Source organism: Spermophilus citellus, assembly GCF_964194105.1.
Source record: "Spermophilus citellus genome assembly, chromosome: 3".
NCBI classification, from domain to species: Eukaryota; Metazoa; Chordata; class Mammalia; order Rodentia; family Sciuridae; genus Spermophilus; species Spermophilus citellus.
Window position 1 is genome coordinate 73437370 of NC_138184.1, and position 14562 is coordinate 73451931.

The window sequence follows — 14562 nt, forward strand, 5'->3', positions numbered from 1 at the left end:
GGCAGTGGGAGGTCTTTCTTTGGGAGATAGGCTTCTTTTTTGGAAAAAAATAGATATCCTTTACAATCAGTCTTGTGAATAAAAAAAAGCAGCTCTGGAAAAAATAATTCTTTCTCCCTTTTTGTTTCCTTTGTACCCAGGATTGAACTTGGGGGCACTCAACCACTGAGTCACATCTGTAGCCCCATTTTTTATTTTATTTAGAGACAGGGTCTCACTGAATTTCTCTGCACCTTGCCATTGCTGAAGCTGGCTTTCAACTTTCCAGCCTCCTGCCTCAGCCTCCCAAGCCACTGGGATTACAGGTGTGCACCACCACTCCAGGCTGGAAAAAATCATTATTTCTAACTTTAAAAATACTGATGCAGGGCTAGGGATGTAGCTCAGTGATAGAGCACTTGCCTAGAATGTGATCCCCAGTACCTTAAAAAACAAAACAAAAAACCTGAGACTGATCTTCTTGTTTGAGTCATCAGTTGAGTATAGAGAAAATTTATTTAGCCAGTTCAGGTTCATGCAGTACTGCCATGGGTCAGACCTCAGACACAGTGCTGAGTACAATGACAGGATATCAGATCCTAGCCCTGGAGGAATATCTGTAGAGGTGGAAACACCAACATGCTTTTCTAGAAGAAAAGTTCTTTCAGAAAATGTTGTAAGAAGTAGGTGGAGTGACTCACACTTGTAATTCCAACTATGCGGAAGGCTGAGGAAGGAAGATTAAGAGTGCCAGCTTAGCTTGGGCAATTTGGTAAGACCCCCATCTCAGAGAAGAGAAAGAGAAATGTATAAGGACTGGGATATGTCTCAGTGGTAGAGAATTCATGTCTAACATACATGAGGCCTGGAGTTCAGTCTCCAGCACCAAAAAACAAAAAAGGAAAGAGAAAAAAACTGTTACCCATTGTGGTAACATCATTGAAATGAGCTTTAGTTGAAACAGTAAGGCACTGTCTGGTCCTATCATGAGTATGGTTAGGTAGCTGCCACAGCCCCGCCCACATGGCTGGATTACATGCAAGGTTGTTAACAAACATGCTTCTTGCAGGTATATGGAATGATTCGGTTCTCAGGTGCCACAGGCCAGATGTCTGATCTGAACAAAATGATGGTCCAGGATCTGAGTACAGCTTTGGACCACAGTAATCCCCAGCACTATACTCAGGCCATGTTCAAGCTGACTGCAATGCTCATTAGCAGTGAAGGTAACACACAAAAGCTCGTTGGAATTCTGGGATTGTTTCTAAGTGAATGTTCACCTTAGTGATAAGCTGGAGTCTGGGCTGAAGAAAGAGCTGGAGCTTCCCCAGTAGAGATCTCCATGGCATCTCTTATGAGTGGAAAGTAAATAGAAAGCTATTGTTGGCCCCATCCAGGGGTGAATCTTGTTAACCCAGTCAAGCCATGTTTCAGGTCCAGACAGGGTTGTAGATCTCTGAAAAGCATATGTTTGGTTCCAGATTGTGACCCACAGCTCCTTCATCATCTGTGTTGGGGTCCCCTCCGGATGTTCAATGAACATGGCATGGAGACCGCCCTGGCCTGCTGGGAGTGGCTACTCGCTGGCAAGAATGGAGTGGAAGTACCGGTAGGACCATGGGTCAGCTCTGAGGGAAGGTGGGATAAGAAATGGATGCTCCACTGGAGTCACCACTAGTCATCATGGAGACCAAGGAGCAAGCCCCTCAACATCTCAAGATTTGGTCTCTCCAATGAATTGTGTTATCCATTGCTGACCATACAACTGTCATGGGAATAGAAAGAACAGTGTATTTTAAAGCATGGTGCTTATACAGCCAGTATTTTTCAAAAGCTCAGTAGAGGGAGCCATTTCTCTACTGAAATTGGAAGAACACCTGTTGACACTGGATCTGATTGGGAACAGTTGCATTTGTGACAAGGGTATTTATTTTGGCCTGCTACCTTTTGGGATCAGCCACCTTTCCCTGAATCTGTATTTCTGGAGTTCCTCTTGTATGGGGCCTACAAGCAAGGTTATACAGGTTAAATATTTCCTTATCCAAAATGCTTAGGACCAGAAGTATTTGAGAATTTGGAGTCTTTCAGAATCTCCAATATTTGCATGTACATAATGAGATATCGTGGATGGATCTCAAATCTAAACAAAATTAATTTATGCTTCTTATATTCCTTATGCATATAGCCAGAAGGAAATTTTACACAATATTTTTTTCCCTGTGCTTCTTAAGATCATCTTAGTGATCAAAAAGAATCCTTTGGTTTTCTTGTTCCCTGAAGGAAATTGGAGTATTTCCAAAGATGAAATTAGAATATTCTAGGCAGAGCTGGCATAGTGATCCAGCTACTGGGGAATCTGAGGCAGGAGTATCACAAGTTTGAGGCCAGCCTGTGCACTTAGCAAGATCCTGTCTCAAAAAGGGCTGAGGAGGTCTAGGGCTGTAGCTCAGTGGCAGAGCACTTGCCTAGCATCTGTGAGGCATTGGGTTCTATTCTTAGCACCACATAAAAAAACTAAACAAATAAAGGCATGCTGTCCATCTACAACTATAAAAAATAAATAAATAAAATAAAGGCATTCTGACCATCTACAACTACAAAAAAAAAATTGTTTAAAAGGGGACTGAGGATATAGCTCAGTGATAGAGTGCTTGCCTAGCATGTCTGAGGCCCAGGTTCAATTCCCAGCACTGTCAAAAAAATAAAAAAAGAAGAAGACAATGACGACTGTTCTAGGCAGGTGATGGTAGCAATAATCATAATACTTCACATTTTCCTGGTATTTTATAATTGTATAGGATTTGTATCAATGGCACCATTCATATTTCTAAGGAGACATTTGGTCCAGTAGGCTTCTGGTAGTTCACCTTGTCAGGGAGGGATACCCACCTTGCTTCTCCAAAGAAGAAGATGACTGAGATGCTGGGCCATGGACCCAGGTGCCTCTTTTTCGGTGAAGCTTAGGAGGGCACAAGTTCTCAGCCTGGCAACCTCTGCTTTCATGACAAGTGTGCAGAACAGTCTCTGGAAGTCATACTTGTCATGCAGGGCTCTGACTCCAGAATAGTGTTACACAGGCTTCTTATCTGCATCCCAAGAATCATAACAAGGAAACCTATGTTCTAGTGAGCATCCAGTAAATGTTGACTGCTGCTGTTAGGATGGTTGTTGTCAACTGCTAGAAAGAGATTCTACAAAGATGGTAATATTGCCATTATATCCATCCAATACACCCAACTTCTCCCCCATATCTTTTGTGTCTTCTTTTCATCTATTTTACTACAGCACTGTATGCCTTATAACATTGTAATTTTTGTTCTGATAGTCAAAACTCTTCTCATAAATTTATACTAGCATATTCCGTTTCTCACTATCTTGAAGTCTTCCTATAGACTTAAATTTGCAATTGTTCTCTTCACTCCAAAGAATTTCCTTTGGTATTTCCTGTTATGCAGGTCTGCTGTAAATAACACTCTTTCACGTTTACCACCTTCATTTTTTATTCATCTGATGTTCTAACTTTACAGTTTTTTGTTTTATTGCTTAGCATGGTAGGTTTTATTTTTGTTGTCTGTTGATTTGCATTGTTTCTAGAGAGAAGTCAGCATTCTTATTCTTTCTCTTGTTATTTTTCTTGGCTACTGTTAAGATGTTTATCTTTAATTTTTAGTACGTTTTTCTTCTTTTTTGGTACTAAGGATTGATCCACGGGCATTTTACCAGTGAGCTATATCCCCAGTTCTTATTTTTTATTATTATTTATTTGGGGACAGAATCTTGCTAAGTTGCTGAGGGTCTTGCTAAATTGCTGAGGCTGGCCTCAAACATGCAGTTCTGCTATTTCAGCCTCCACTATCATTGGTATTATAGGTATGCAACACCATGCCCAGTTAATTTTTAGTACTTTGACTATGATGTGCCTAGGTGTGGTTTTCTGTGTATTTATCCTATTAGAATTTATCAAGCTTCTTAAATTAGAGATGTAGGTTTTTCGTCAAACTTAGAAATTTTTAGACCATTATTTTTTTCTTTTACCCCATTATTTTGTTTGGAATTTTATGTTTAAACATGTAGGTGACTTGATGTTATCCCATAGGTCATCAGGGTTCTCTTGAGTCTTTCTCTTTTTCCCTCACTCTCTGTTGTAGGCTCACTCGCTCTCTTGCTCTCTCACTCTCTTGTTCCGTTTTAATTTTGATTACTTTATTTTTTTCAGTGCTGGTGATAGAATCCAGGCAAATACTCTACCAGTGAGCTATACTCCCAACCCTGTTTTGGTACCTTTTGTTTATTTGGTTTTTCCTGAGACAGGATCCCACTGTTTCCCAAGCCAACCTTGAACTCCTGCTGCATTGATTAATAGAGCCTTCCAGGTAACTGGAACTAATTTAGAGACTAACCATGTCTCACTTAGGGCCTTGCTAAATTGCTGAAGCTGCCTTTGAATTTGTCATCTTCCTGCCTCAGCCTCCCGAGCTGCTGGGTTTGTAGGAGTATGCCACCATACCTGGCTCATTTTGGTTACTTTTTATTGTCCAATTCATTGATCCTTTCTTCTGCTTTATTCATTGTAAAACTGTCATGTATTTTTTATTTAAGACATAGTTCTCAGATCTGGGATTTTTTTTTCAATACTTGTGATTATACCCAGGGGCATTCTTACCAGCTACATCCCTAGCCCTTTTTATTTTTTAGATAAGGTCTCACTAATTTGCTGAGACTGGCCTTGAGCTTTTGATCATCATGCCTCAGTCTCCCAAGTTCCTGGGAATTACGGTTGTGTGCAACCCATGTCTAGCTTCTTTGATTCTTTTTTACAGTTTGTATTTCCTGGCAATATTCTAAATATCTTCACCCATTCTTTCTATAATTTCTTATAAATCATTGAACATATTTACAGTAGTTTTTTTTAAAAACATTTATTTATTTTAGTTTTCGGCGGACACAACATCTTTGTTTGTATGTGGTGCTGAGGATCGAACCCGGGCTGCACGCATGCAAGGCGAGCGCGCTACTGATTGAGCCACATCCCAGCCCAACAGTAGTTATTTTTAACTACTTATTTTTTCTTCACTGTTTCAACATTTTTAATTGCATATTGGATATTGTTTGCAGTTATCTCATGGTATCCATGGGGAAATGGTTCTAGTATCCCTGCCTACAAATACCAAAATCATCAAATGTTCAAGTCCTTTATATAATATGGAGTAGTATATACATATGATCTATGCACATCTTCTCTCTCCTTTAAATCATCTCTAGGTTACTTTTATGCCTAATATAATTTAAATGCTATGTAAATAGTTATTATTCTGTATTTTTAGAGGATAATGATAAGAAAAAAAAAAGACTGATTTTATTCAGTAACAGACACAAATTTTGTCCAAATATTTTAAAATCTATAATTAGTTGAATCCAAAGATTTAAAGCCCATGGATAAAAGGGCCAACTGTATATAGAAAAACTGGCAATTGGGGCTGGGGTTGTAGCTCCTTGGTAGAGTACTTGCCTCACACATGTGAGGCACTGGGTTCAATCCTGAGCACCACATAAAAATAAATAAAGGTATTCTTTCCATTTATAATTAAAAAATAAATAAAAATAAAGAAAAACTGGCAATAGTGGAATATTGCTATTTTATTTTTCCAGAGAGTAAGGGGTCTTTCTTATGTGATGACTGTCCTTTCTCCCAGGGGTGAGTCCTAAAAGGAGGGGAGGGGGTTCTTTCTGCTCCTCTCAATTTTTCCTTCTCTCCCACTTCTAGCCAAGTTGGGAAAGGGATCATGGAAGGATTTTTAGTACATTTTTGGGACATCTTACCCACACCCAGCCCTGTGTGGGCTGTTCCAGGTCTCAGCCCCGTTCTCTGTCTACAGACAGTTTGTGTTTAAGACCATCAAACCTCCTGGTTCAATAGAAATTCCCTCAGAGACTTTCAGAGCTACTGGAGGTGTTTTTGGTTAATATTGATCTAGTAGCTAAAAGTGTTTAGTTGATGGGGCCAAGGACATTTAAGCTATAAAAGGCAGGACAGTCTCCTCAGGGGAGCTTGCCCACATGAAGCCTGTCAACTCCACCAATGGCTGCCCCTTCTGAAACTAGTAGGGCTGCACTCTCAGGGGAACTCCCACTCTTCAGGAGAGACAGAGGTTGCCCTCTTCTTATGCTTTCTTCTGGAAGCCCTTGTTTTAACACAAATTGTGACTCTTTTTTTTTTTTTTTGTATTTTTTTTTTATTGTTGGTTGTTCAAAACATTACATAGTTCTTGATATATCATATTTCACACTTTGATTCAAGTGGGTTATGAACTCCCATTTTTACCCCATATACAGATTGCAGAATCACATCAGTTACACTTCCATTGATTTACATATTGACATACTCATGTCTGTTGTATTCTGCTGCCTTTCCTATCCTCTACTATCCCCCCTCCCCTCCCCTCCCCCAACAAATTGTGACTCTAAAGACAGCACTGCTGTTTAGAATTCCTTTCAGTTCCAGTCTCCACCTACCCTGGTCACCCATCCCCCCATCACTGTAAATGTCCACATCATCCTTTCCTCTGTTCAGACCAAACACTGTAGAGTCATCTTCAATTCCCTGTTTTGGGACTTCTCCAAAATAACCCTCTGCAAATTGTGTAAGCTTTATCTAGAATCTGGCTGCTTCCCAGTATCCCAGCGGCTCCTCCCACCCTAGGCTCATTTGTCTCTCCCCTGGACCTCAGAGGTGGCCCCTTGCCTCCTGCTCAACCTCCCCCCCTTCCACATGTAGTCAGTAAAACCTGAGTCAGATCAGTTCTCTCCTCTGCCCCAGACTTGTCAGCACCCACTGCTCATTCAGAGTGGAAGGCAGACTTATTTCTGATCTGCAAGCCCCCCTTGCCACCTTGCCTTTGCCACCCTCTCTCTCCCTTGCTGTGCTATAAACATGCTTGGTTCCTATTGTCCCTACCCTCCTAGGTTTGCTCCCCTCTGCCACGTGACCAGCGCTGGCTTCATGAAAGAAGGTTCGATTCATGCGTAAATGCTAGGGAGTTTTAAATTAAAGAGACAAGACTCTTATTACCTTTATTTATTTTTAAAGAGAGAGTGAAAGAGGAGAGAGAGAGAATTTTTTAATATTTATTATTTTTTAGTTCTCGGCGGACACAACATCTTTGTTGGTATGTGGTGCTGAGGCTCGAACCCGGGCCACACGCATGCCAGGCGAGTGCGCTACCGCTTGAGCCACATCCCCAGCCCCCTTATTACCTTTAATACCAGCTCCAGGATGGCTTCTTCTAGCTCCCTCCTCCAGCCACCTAATGCGGTAGCATGGTTTACAGAAGAGACTAGTGAGAGAGAGAGAGAACACACCAGGGAGTGGGCTTTTATTGGGGAACAAAGTTCCAGGGAAAATCCCATCCAATGAAGGTTAAGGGGGGCAGCATCCCAAGGTCAGGGGCAACGATTGGGTCTTCGGGGCAGTGGCCAGGCAGCCTCTACACGGACAAGCCCTTGGACCTGGAGAAGGGTGGGGAAAAGCTCTGACACAGCGCCTCTCACCCAGCCAGGGAGGTAACTCAAATCACGTGCGAGGATGGCCTCCCACACTCCCCTTGCGCTTCATCACCTGTTTCCTCTTCTCAGCCAGTCAGACAGCTCATTCCTGGTTACCTCAACGGCTTATCTCAGATGTCCTCTTCCTACCAGGGCTTTCCTGGCCATCCTATCTAAAACATACTCGTACAAACTCTCAAGTCACACTGCTGTTTTTTTCTTTATTGTTTATCAATATCCTTTGTTGCTTACTTTTTGTGTGTGGCCCCCATCATAAACTTTGTGGATATGTTGTCTTTTTTCATGACTTTGACTCCATTCCCAGAGCCTGGGAAACCCTGACACAGAGACAGCTGTCAGGACGTGGCAGTAGGAAAAAAATGGGAGCATCATCTCTGCTTGGATCCTTGGCCTTCTCAGTTCTTTTCCCCATGCACATGCAGGACCCATGGTCACACACACACCTTTTTGCTCCCTCATCCTCTACATAAGACATGTGGCTACAAGAAGCAGAAGCCAGGGGCTGGGGTTATGGCTCAGCAGTAGAGCACTCATGAGAGGCCCTGGGTTCAATCCTCAGCACCATATAAAAAGATAAATAAATAAAGTAAAGGTATTGTGTCTATCTACAATTAAATATATATATGAAGCAGAAGCCAGACTCAGAAACTACAGACAGCTATTTGGTAGCCTGGGATCCTGTCTGTGACAATGCCACCCGTAGTGTGGGTGACCTTCGTCTTCTTCCTGATGTCTTCCAGATGGTTTCTTTACTTTCAAGCAGGGGGAGGATGGAATGTGACAAAATACCATCTTACAAAACGTGCTCTGGCTTTCCTAGGGCCTTTCCTAGGTCTCTTACCTTACTCGTTGGTGCTAATAAGAACCTAAAAAACAGTCCAACTACCAGGGAGCCTGGGTGCAAGTGCTTCTGACCAGCCACTTGAAAACCCTGAGCCATCACCCTGAGGAAGGAGAGAGGGTAGGATGCTGGAGAGGAATCTATGGTATCTATCCTACTTACCAGGCCTTGTCACCACCAAGGACGTCTCAAGCCCTTGAAGAAACTGGCTAATGTTATTGGGCCAACACAGGAATGGAAACTCTTGCTGATACAGGCACCAACTATTCCTTCCTGGTCTTTCCTATGAAAAACTCACAAATTGTGAGCATTTTCCAAGTGTGAGCTGGCACCTCCTTACTCTGTCTAGTACCTACATGTCTTCTAGGCCACCACTCTGCTCCATATGGCCCCTTCTCATGCCTCCACATAGAAGGGGACCTAGTTGAGTATGGCCAGACAGTGGGAGCAACTCAGCCCATAGCAGTTGCAGTCTCCCCTTGGCTCCCTGGGTCATTCTAGGTCTGGCTAGCAGGATGCAAGCATTGTACAGAGTCCATGAGAACTGTAAAAAGGGGCTGGGGATGTGGCTCAAGCGGTAGCGTGCTCGCCTGGCATGCGTGCGGCCCGGGTTCGATTCTCAGCACCACATACAAACAAAGATGCTGTCTCCACCGATAACTAAAAAATAAATATTAAAGCCAGAATGCCCTTGCTAGTTCAGAGACCCTAAGTCACCTCATTTCCTCAACCACAGGCAGTTTTCAGGATTGTTAGGAAGGTTCACCAGAATGAAGCCTGTTGACCCATATGGCATCAGGCATTCCAGGTATCCTGCCATCTTGTACCCTGTCCCACTTAACACCATGAACTGGGACAAACAAAACCTAGCCTGGAAAAAAGGCTGGAAGGACGCTCATCAAACACTAATATGGCTGGGTACTGTAGTGTGGTACATAACTGTAGTCCCAGAAACTTGGGAGGCTGAGGCAGGGGGGATCTCAAATTCCAGTCCATTCGGGGCAAATTAGTGAGACACTGACTCAAGGAAAAAAAAAGAGAGAGAGAGAGAGAGAGCTAAGAATGTAGCTTAGCAACAAGACCCACTAATATGGATGAGCCCTGGGAAGTGGGGTTATAGATTATCTTAATTTTTTTCTTCATACTTTCCTTGATTTCTAAATTTTTTTCAGTGAGCATATATTCGTTTTATAATTTAAAAATGAAACAGTATCCCCCTTCTATGCTGAAGAGCTAATGTTGTTTTATATTTGCAGTTTATGCGTGAGATGGCAGGGGCCTGGCACATGACGGTGGAGCAGAAGTTCGGCCTGTTTTCTGCTGAGACAAAGGAGGCAGATCCCCTCGCAGCATCAGAAGCGAGTCAGCCTAGACCTTGTCCCCCTGAAGTGACTCCCCACTACATCTGGATTGATGTATGTGCCTGTCCCCACTTCTCCCCCCTCAAAAACTGTTGTGCTCTTCCCCCTTGACTTTGGGGGCCAGGCAAATCAGTTTGGAGGAGAGGGCCAGACCTAAGAGAGAGTTTAACTATTTCAGACCTCTCTCCCAATCCTCCTGCTATTACGTCAGATCAGAGCCCTTCAGCTAACTTCACTGGCTCTGATACAAGCTGACCAAGCCCTGTCACTGCACCATGTTTTTTTTTTTTTTCTTGCCTAGTTCCTGGTACAGCGGTTTGAGATTGCCAAGTACTGCAGCTCTGACCAAGTGGAGATCTTCTCCAGCCTGCTGCAGCGCTCCATGTCTCTGAATATTGGTGGTGCCAAAGGGAGTATGAACCGGCATGTGGCGGCCATTGGACCCCGTTTCAAGTGAGGGCTCTCCTCCTCTGGGGGGTACTGACATGTCCTGTGACTGGCATGTGGGCATATGTGGAGTAGTATATGTCATGTGTTGTCTCAGGTGCGGTGTGTTGTGTTTGTCATAGTGCTTCTATACAATATGAAACAGATTTTACTGAGTTGCCATAGTATGATCAGGAAGAAGTGATCAAGCACACCCTTCCTAATTACACTGAGGCAATAACTTTCTTCCTGGTGAAAACATCCCCTGCCCCCAGCTCCTCTACTTGTGCCCTTCTCCCTAGAATCTGGCCTCTGCCATCCTCTGTGCAGGGCCTGTGGTTGGTGTGGTATTTGCTCTATCCCAGCCACAATAGAGGCCCTCACTGCTGCAGCCTTCTCTGACTGCCCTTCCCCTGAGCTCTAGACCCATGTCCCTACAGCCCACCGGCTACTCAGTGGGACTGTGCTTCTCAAACAAGCTGAAGGAAAGGACCAGTTCTCTTTTTTTTTTTTTTCTTTTTTTAGTTGTAGTTGGACATAATACTTTTATTTATTTTTATGTGGTGCTGAGGATTGAACCCAGTACCTTGCACGTGCTAGGTGAACGCACTACTGCTGAGCCACAACCCCAGCCCAAGTTCTCTTTTTTATTAACATATAATCTGTTAAGGATTAGTACTTTTATAAAATGAAACAGGAATGATATACTAGGAAACAATTTGCATCCCATCCCAATTGCCATAGAGATGATCAGTCACTCCTTTTCAGTATCTGCCTGCACCAATATGCCGTGATTAGCCTTGTAAATACAGAGAAATCGCCTTGCTCAGTGTGTTCTCCACCTGTCTTCCCTTTCTGTTCTGGATGGCTCTTTGTCCTCTAACCCTCCTATGTAGCCAGACGCAAATATTTTTGGTTCCCCCTGTAATATGTCTGGCTTCTTACTTCCTTTCCTATCCACAGCCTCACTTCTCCCTCACCACTCTGACTTGGACCAACCAGCTGTCTGCATTCCCCACCACAGGTCCTCCATCCCCTTTATGGGATGACCCTCTGTGGGATGGGCTTGGTGTGTGTTATGCTCCTCCTACTCAGCCTGACTACCCATGTTGCCTCCCAGTATCCCCAGTCTTGGCTCCTACAGCTACTTGCCCTGGAGCCTGGTAACCCTGCTATATGAGAAGCTATTCCTCCTTAGGGCCCGTCACACTCCCAGGTCTTCCAAACTTTTCAACAGCTGGGTTCTACCCCTCTACAAGATCCCTATTAGAACTGTATTTTTCTTTTGTGGGATTTCCATGGCTTTTTATACTATAGAAATTTTTGTCTCACCCATCAAGGGGACTCATAATCTCTCCCAGCCCAGGATTATAAAATCCCTGCAGGAAGGAATAGTGCCTCCCCTTCCTATGTCTCACATCACCTTGCTAAGGGCCTAGTCTAGAAGAAACCAGCTACATGGAAAATTATTCTCTCTTTCTGTCTCTCTCTCTCTCTCTCATAAATATTCTTACTTTATTGCACTTTCAGATGACTGTACCTCAAGAGTTTAGCCTACAGATAGTTTGTGAGACTGAAATATCTGGCCTAGGCAGAATAACACACATTGTTCACTTTTCTCCCAACAAAAATGAAAGTTTGTGGGTTTTTTTAATTTTTTTTTATTAGCTACACACAACATTACAATGATTTTGGCAATTCATACATTTGAGTCAATTGGGGTATAATTTCTTATTTTTCTGACTGTACAGATTGCAGAATCACACTGGTCATAGAGTCACCTATATACATACAGCAATCATTTTTTCTGGGCTGAGGATGTAGGTCAATGGTAGAGCACTTGCCTTAGCATAAGTGAGGCCCTGGACTTGATTCCAAAAATGACCAAAAAAAAAAAAAAATCTTTGTGGTAAAAGTAATCTGTGACTGATATTTACCTGGCTGATGCTCCAGTCCAAGCTCTACTGGCCAGAAATGTGCCCTGAGCTCTAGGGCTGCATGATTTACTCAGGAGAATGGCCAGCACCCCTCTGAGACATGGCCCTAAACCAGGGTTCCCACTCTGACTTAGGCCTGGGGTTCTCTCTCAGATTGCTGACTCTGGGGCTGTCCCTCCTGCATGCCGACGTGGTTCCAAATGCAACCATCCGCAATGTGCTTCGTGAAAAGATCTACTCAACTGCCTTTGACTATTTCAGGTATAGAACAGATCCCACCCTACACATACCCTCTTATCCCAAACCCTAGGAGTTCACTCACAAAGGGTCAGTTTGCCTGTTCATACTTACTGACCTTATAATTCATCAACTCATGGACTGCTGGATTTTATTATCATCAGTCCTATGCCTTATATCTTCATGTGCATGTGTGTACTAAGAGGGTAGCCTCCCAACAAGATGCATGCAGATTTTCTTAGTTCAATTGATTTAAGAGATTAAGTTCCACAGGGCACAGTGATGTGCTCCTGTAGTTCCAGTACCTAGGAGGTTGAAGTGGAAGGATCACTGGAGCACAGGAGTTCAAGACCAGCCTGGACAATAATTGCAAGACCCTATCTCAAAAAACAAAAAAACAGAGAAGAGAAGAAACAGATAACGTGCATGTCATTTACCTTTCCTGGTGATTTAATTGGTTATTGCATGAAAAACTGCAAATACCTACTACTTGGGCCTTTGCAAATGTAGACTTTGTTGTTGTATACGGATAGCTCAGTTGTCATGACCTGGCTTAAGCATATCACTCAGCTAAAAGCTTTAGACATTGCAGAGGGTAGTGATGGAGGTAGGCAGGAGAAGGCTCTTAAAACCAGCACACCTTACTGTGAAAACCACTGAGATCATCACTGATAATGACTAACTCCAGGCTAACCTCTTAACATTAAGGAACCATTGTGTTCTGTCACATCTCACTGTGTTATGTGACTGGCCTCTAGGCCCTGACTCTGCAAACTCAACTCTTATCCTCTTGTGGTTGTTTGAAGTTGTCCTCCAAAGTTCCCTACTCAAGGAGAAAAGAGGCTGCGTGAAGACATAAGCATAATGATTAAATTTTGGACTGCCATGTTCTCAGATAAGAAGTACCTGACCGCCAGCCAGCTCGTTCCCCCAGGTAAGTACTGCCTTCAGCAGTGCATCTGCTGGGGGTGGGGGGACAAGGGGATAGGGATATGCCATGTACAGCCCTGAATGAGCCAACCAGGATAGCAGTTAGGCCCAGACATGCTGTATGTTGTTGGAGGTCCACAGCTTGCCTGGCTGCTACTACTTGTCCTCCAGCCCAAGCTAAGGCACATGACAAGCACAGGGGGCCTATGAGTAGAAACCTGTCACCATCACTTTAACCTGTACCAGTTCCGTTCTCAGGTGCCCTACAGGTTGGCATTGGCCAGTGTGCTCAGATGAATACAGCATGATCTAGTAGGAGCCTATCAAATGGGGGTAACTTCAGTAGAGGGAACCATGGGACCAGCCCTTCAGGACAGGTATTTGGCCTAGCCAAAGTAGTTGGAGAAGTCAGAGATGATTTTCTGCAAGCAGTGACATCAGAGCTAAGTCTGAAAGGACACATAGGAGCTAGCCAAGGTGGATAGGGACAAAGAATTTTCTGGGGCCCGAGAACAAACTATTCCAGGAGAAACACTAAAGCTTTTACTAGCAGCAAAACTCCAAAAGGAAACCATATTCCTATTCTTCTGAGCATGTAGCTGATTACAAACCACACATTAAAAAGCAGTTGTTTTCTGGTATTGGGGTTGAACCCAAGGGTGTTCTGCCACCAAACTATATCCCCAGCTCTTTTTAATTTTGAGACAGGGTCTTGTTAAGTTGCCCAGGCTGGCCTTAAACTTACAGTATTTCTGCCGTAGCCTCCCAAGGTGCTGGGATTACAAGAGTGTACCACTGTGCCTGGATACTTTCTAAGGTTCATTTCTGGGTCCATTTAGAACAGAGCAAACAGTCCATGTAATCTGCCACCAGAGGTCCTCAAGTTACTGCTGTATCAAAACTCAACACATTGCCAGTGATCAGATAACTGCCATCATCATTTATTAAGATGTATTTATTGCTGGGTACGGTGCTGCACACCTATAATCCCAATGGCTCGGGAGGCTGAGACAGGAGGATCCCAAATTCAAAGCCAGCCTCAGCAAAAGCAAAGTGCTAAGCAACTCAGTGAGACTGTGTCTCTTAAATAAAAATACAAAATAGGGCTTGGGATGTGGCTTAGTGGTCCAGAGCTCCTGAGTTCAATCCCCAATACCAAAAAATAAAAGAATTTTTTAAAAAGATTTATTTTTGGCAGTGCTAAGCATCAAACCCAAGGCCTTATGTATACTAGGCAAGCACTCTATCAGTGAGGTACATCCCTAGTCCCTCATCATTTATCGAGAAA

The 14562-nt window shown here is 43.4% G+C and overlaps 1 protein-coding gene across 6 annotated transcripts in view; it reads left to right on the forward strand.

Annotated features, from left to right (window-relative positions):
* Positions 1-14562, forward strand: part of PI4KA (phosphatidylinositol 4-kinase alpha) — a 136771-nt gene that overhangs the window by 103024 nt on the left and 19185 nt on the right. For all 6 annotated transcript variants that reach the window (XR_014021141.1, XM_081286953.1, XM_081286951.1 and 3 more), the window contains 6 exons: positions 1049-1205; positions 1461-1588; positions 9640-9798; positions 10046-10197; positions 12261-12368; positions 13151-13278. Coding sequence is in view for 5 of the 6 variants with exons in the window: in XM_081286953.1 (XP_081143079.1) it covers positions 1049-1205; positions 1461-1588; positions 9640-9798; positions 10046-10197; positions 12261-12368; positions 13151-13278 (832 nt within the window). In the remaining variant the exon portion in view is untranslated. The remainder of the gene's footprint in view (positions 1-1048; positions 1206-1460; positions 1589-9639; positions 9799-10045; positions 10198-12260; positions 12369-13150; positions 13279-14562) is intronic.